This window comes from Dromiciops gliroides, chromosome 3 (genome assembly GCF_019393635.1).
Source record: "Dromiciops gliroides isolate mDroGli1 chromosome 3, mDroGli1.pri, whole genome shotgun sequence".
Classification (NCBI taxonomy): domain Eukaryota; kingdom Metazoa; phylum Chordata; class Mammalia; order Microbiotheria; family Microbiotheriidae; genus Dromiciops; species Dromiciops gliroides.
In genome coordinates this window covers 583,480,020-583,485,600 of record NC_057863.1, presented here as the reverse complement: position 1 = coordinate 583,485,600, position 5,581 = coordinate 583,480,020, and the positions used below count along the sequence as shown (strand labels likewise).

Sequence of the window (5,581 nt, the reverse complement as noted above, 5' to 3'; positions counted from 1 at the left end):
TGGAAAAAAAGGGAGTGTAGAGTAGGGGAGGGGACAGTCAGAAGTAAAATACTTTTGAGGAGGAATAGTTTAAAAGAAGATGGAAAATAGAGTAAATATCATGGGAAGGGAATAGGATGGAGGGAAATAGTTATGATGACTTTGCTGGGCTAATACGAAGAAAATTCTTTGTCAAGTTTAAGGTACATTATTTAGGGTATGATGAACAGGATACTATTAGAAAAACCTGGAAAGACCTACATGAACTGAAGCAGAGTGAAATGCACTGTATACAAAATAACAGCAATAGTGTAAAATGATCTGCTGGGAAGCATGTGGTTATTTTCAGCAAGGCAATGGTCCAATATAACCCTGAAGGACTATGAAAATGGCAACCCATCTACAGAGAAGGAAGTGATAGTATCTGAAATAGTTGGAAACACATTTTTTTTCCTTTTCTCTTTTTTTTTAAATTTTTTGGTGAGGCAATTGGGGTTGGGTGACTTGCCCGGGGTCATGTGGCTGGTGGGTGTTGGGTGTGTGGGGCTGGATTTGGGCTCGGGTGCTCCTGGTTCCAGGGCCGGTGCTCTGTCCGCTGCACCACCTAGCTGCCCCTGGAAACACATTTAAAAAAAAAATGTTTTTTCTCTTTGACAATTCCTCAGTCTGAAGTTTTGGGAGTTTTTTGACTGTTTTTTCCTCACAACCTAGCTAATGTGAGAATGTTTTCCATGACTACTCATGTATAATTTATTTTGAAATGCTTGAGTTCTAGTGGGTGGGGGTGGGAATAGAGGAGGAAGAGAAGTTGGAACAATTTTTTTTTTTAAATTGATGTTAAAATTTGTTTTTACATATATTTTGGAAAATAAAATTCTATTCTAAAATAAAAAAAAAAAGAATTAGGCTGGGCCTTTCAGACACTGAATTTCTCTGACTCTGCTTGGTCTAACTGATTTATTTCAAAATATATTTCGAATTCAAATTCAGAAGGCTCGTGGTATTTCGTTGCTAATTCCTCCTTTTGCTCTCTTCCAGGAGAATAAAAGGTTTATGCTCCTTAGCCTGGTGTCTAGCTAGTTACTAGAGTGTTCTTTCCTGTCTAGCTAACCTGTGGCTAATCATCCAGTTTCTTAGGAGACATATGCCCTCTGAGATAGATAAGTACATTATAGATAGCCAGTTTTCTCACAAAATCCACTCAGGTGCATATTAATGTAGAGATAATGTTTCCTTGAGGAGCATCTTACTATAGTAGAGAGAGGGCAGAGGGCTAGCCTTTGAGTCAGAAATACCTGGGTTCAAGTCCTGCCTTTGACCCATATAAGAAATACCATGGGCAAGTCACAACCTCCAAGTGCCTCTGGAAATTCTTTAGATGATGTTTTAAATCAGCTATTTATCTGCATAGGGAATTTCCATACTGGGAAATCCTAACACTGATGAAATCACAGGTCCAGATAGGCAAACACACACAAAAAGTTGTTTCTTAAAACTTGTTCTGCCTTCAGCTTAATTTTCTAATATGAGATCTGAAGAATATTTGAGGATCTGAAATGTGACAGCTATTAAGAGAAGTTCATGATGGAATGTGATAGATGAGATTTAGTAGATACTCAGGGGCCCACCTAGAGACGGGTTTAAACTGATTGAATTGGAAAAGGTAACTAACTGCTGATTGGATTACTGGTTTACTAGATTGTAAGCACATCTGGCTTGTACTTAAGGGTACTTTAAAAAGTAATTGTTCTCAAAAGCTAACAACTTTGAACTTTACACCAGTGAACCAATGAATTTGAATGACATGAGCTAATCAGCTTGAAGAACCTCCCATTTCTGGGAGGGGAAAAGGAAGGAGGAAGCGGATCCTGGTGGAAGAGCTCAGCCTCTTTGACTGTGAGACATCAGTGTGGTGGCAGAGAACTTCAGAAGTGGGAGATTAGGAAGGCTAGGAATGCCAGGTTATAGGAAATCTGTTCTCAATCTTTCTCTTTCTTTACTATTTTGTAATAAACCTTTAAAAAAACCTAAACTCGTTTATAAGTGATTTTAGTCAGTTTTTCCCCAAAACTGGGGGGACAGATTAGAACCCACATTTAGAATTTTAAATTACATGTGATATATTGAGCAGATCACCAATCATTAAGAATAATGTCAGTACAGTCATGGTCTCCCATGTTTCATTCCAGAGTATGAGAGAAAGAATCTAGGACTGAATAGATCCTTTAATAGATCCAAGAGCTGTTTGCGGGGGGGGGGGGGGGGGGGGGGGGGTGGTGGTGGTGGTGGTGGGTGGATATTTCTTATGGTCTCAGTTGTCTGCTCTTTTCTCCTTGAATGGATGGCAACCTCTCTTAGGTATCAGAAATTCCTGCTTTCTCCCTTTGGAAAACTTGTAGATTTCTGGTGGTATTCAGATGGACCTTTAAAATCCTAGGGAGACTTGATATAGAGGTAGTAGATTAGAGGTAAAAAAATGACATATTTACAGATATAGCCACCATGCCGATTCATTTTGCTCAACTATCCATATTTATTACAAGGGAGACTTTCTATTTTAGTAGAGGTTTTTGAGTAGTAACATCAAAGGAAAAAAAGAAAAAAATCTCAAAGAAACATTTTAAAAATACACAGAAGAGAGCAGAAGGCAGTTTATAAGAAAACACAAATGAACAGTTTTATTATTGTCAGAGTCAATTTAATGTACATTTAAAACAACAACAATGCAATAAATTGCTCATGCAACTAAGTGGTGGAGTGGATAGAGTTCTGGGCCTGGACTCACCTTTTGAGTTCAAATCTCGCCTCAGATACTTACTAGCTATGTGATTCTGGGCAAATCACTTAATCATGTTTGCTTCATTTTCCTCATCAGTAAAAATGAACTGGAGAAGAAAATGGAAAATCCATCCAATATCTTTGCCAAGAAAACCCCAAAAGGGATCATAAAGAGTTGGATACAACTGAAAACAACTGAACAACAGTGATAAATAACTCAGTTTCATATACTATATCTTTTACTGTTTTTCTTTGTATACTGGAATACTTATGTTTATCCAGTACATAATAAAAAAGAAAAATTAAAATTAATAATTGAAGGCAAAGATGCAGATTGATACAGTCTGACCCTGAAGTCTGTGGCCTATTCCCTCAAACTTTTGCTTTGCAAATTTCTGCTTTTATAGGGCAGCAGTTGCTAATGAATCTACAGTAACAGTCTTAGCTGCAGGAGAATATGCTGTTCTGTTAAAGAGTTTCAGTATCTACAAATAAGGACTCAGGACATTTACTACACATTACAACTACATGAACAGGGAATGTTTATATCCTGCTGATAGATGGCATACAAGAGTGATTAAAGCAGGGCAGATTAATAGGGGATGTCTTCTTGGAAGAGGGGAGTTTTAACCCAGAAGAAATTCAATTCCATCAGCCAACTCACCAACAACATCTATTACAATCCCCCAGGCAAGAGAGCTGCTGAAGGTGCTTTACATTTCTTAACACAAATCTTCTGCATAAGATCCAATCAGGTAAACTAGGAAAAACAAAATGGAGTGTTTTATAATTGTCAGATTTATTGTTATTTTTACCATCATCACTATTCCCTGCATCTTACCCTACTTCCTACTGATTGATAACTTATTGATTCAGAGATACATTGTGCTATTCTGAACATTCCTTACTTTGCTTTGGGTAGATATTACCTTTTTTCTTCCTTTTATTTTGTCCAACAGAGTCTGAGGATGCGGGTGCGGATCTCCCGAGTCTTGATGCAATAAACAATGGGGTTGAGCACAGGGGGTACGAGCAGGTAAACATAGCCCATGATGATATGAATCACAGGTGGGACATGCTTCCCAAATCGATGAATGATGGATACACCTAGCATGGGGATGTAGACCAGCAAGACAGCACAGATATGAGAGACACAAGTGTTGAGGGCCTTGAGCTGCTCCTCATGGGAGGCAATGCCCAGCACTGTGATCAGGATTCTCAAGTAGGAGAGAAGAATGAGCACAGAGTCTAGACCAAAAGTAATGAGGATGATGATGAGGCCATAGATGCTATTAATACGGTGGTCAGAGCAGGAGAGCTTGATAATATCTGGGTGAAGACAGTAGGAATGGGAAAGGACATTGGCCTTACAGAACTTTAGCCGCTTGATGAGGAATGGTCCTGGCAGGATGACTGCAGTTGCCCGAAGTGTGAGACCAAAGCCAATCTTGACAATAGTAGCATTGGTCAAGATAGTTGTATAATGGAGTGGTTTGGAGATTGCTATATATCGATCAAAAGCCATGGTCAGCAGGATGCCGGATTCCATGAGGGAAAAGACATGGATGAAGAACATCTGAACCAGGCAGGAATCAAAAGCAATCTGGCGCGCATTGAGCCAGAAGAGCTTGAGCAGGGTAGGCAGCGTGGTGGCACAAAGACCTAGATCACTGGCAGCTAAAATGGAAAGGAAATAGTACATTGGCTCATGAAGTGACTGTTCTTGCCAGATCACCACCAGGATTAAACTGTTCCCTACAATGGCAATCAGGTAGAGAATACAGAAGAGGACAGAAATCTGTGGATGTGAAGCCTCTAATCCTGGAAAGCCAGTCAGAAGCAAGGGTCTGAAGACACTGTTGTTGGAAGAATCCATTCTTATAGAGGAGGATGTCCTGGGTCTCTACAGAGAAATAGTCTGTGTTACTTCCCCATCACCACTTTCACCAAACAATCTTGGTCTGATTTTATCTCTCTGAGGAGAAGCTGTGTATCATCTTTATGTTCAACAGCAGCCAGAAACTTCCCAAACTTAGTAGATGCCCAGTAAATGTTTGGTGATTGAATGAATTTTTTCCAGAGTTGACAATTTCAACAAATATCATGCAGTTTTCTTAACTTGCTAATGTCCCTAAAGTAGGGAAAACACTTCCTATACCTTACAATTAATCATTCTAAGCCTTGATAATGATTCCCCATTCCTAATGAAACTGGAGAGTAAGATTTTTTAAAAAAATTCTTTAACAAGACAGTAAGTGCTAGGCACCTTTTTTTACATGTATATTCAAAGTGATCATGAGTTAGCTAAAGTCCTACCTTCTGCAAGAATTCTTTCTCTAGTTCTCCTTAATCTGTGTCTTTCTTCTGAAACAACTGAATCTTTATCCTGTGTGTCTCCGTGTGTGTAGATTGTACATAATTGTTTTCATGTAGTCTTTCCCTCATTAGACTGAGATCCTTGAGAGCTGAGACATTTTTTTTGTCTTCCTTTGAATCCCCAGCACTAAGCACAATTTCTGAAACACATCGGGCACTTAATAAATACTATTTGACTAATGTATTAATTCCTTTCAAGAAGCTACTTTTTTTTGATGGGGCAATGAGGGTTAAGTGACTTCCCCAGGGTCACACAGCTAGTAAGTGTCAAGTGTCTGAGACCAGATTTGAACTCAGGTCCTCCTGAATCCAGGGCCAGTGCTTTATCCACTGCACCAGATAGCTGCCCAAGAAGCTATTTTGGTAGATGAGTAAGCACAGCCTGAAAAGGGAGAATAATTCCCCTGCCCCTAAAAAAGTGCCTTCTATAATGGTGTTCTTAATTAAC

The 5,581-nt window shown here is 39.2% G+C and overlaps 1 protein-coding gene across 1 annotated transcript; it reads right to left on the bottom strand.

The window, feature by feature from the left end:
• Positions 1–3,700: 3,700 nt before the first annotated feature.
• LOC122748054 (olfactory receptor 51L1-like) lies at positions 3,701–4,633 on the bottom strand. Its single transcript, XM_043993784.1, has one exon. It carries the CDS (start codon positions 4,631–4,633, stop codon positions 3,701–3,703), a length of 933 nt encoding a protein of 310 aa, XP_043849719.1.
• Between the last annotated feature and the right edge of the window lie 948 nt (positions 4,634–5,581).

Bases quoted from the DNA above. Each gene is read 5' to 3' on its own strand.
- LOC122748054 (XM_043993784.1), bottom strand. From the start codon at position 4,633: ATGGATTCTTCCAACAACAGTGTCTTCAGACCCTTGCTTCTGACTGGC.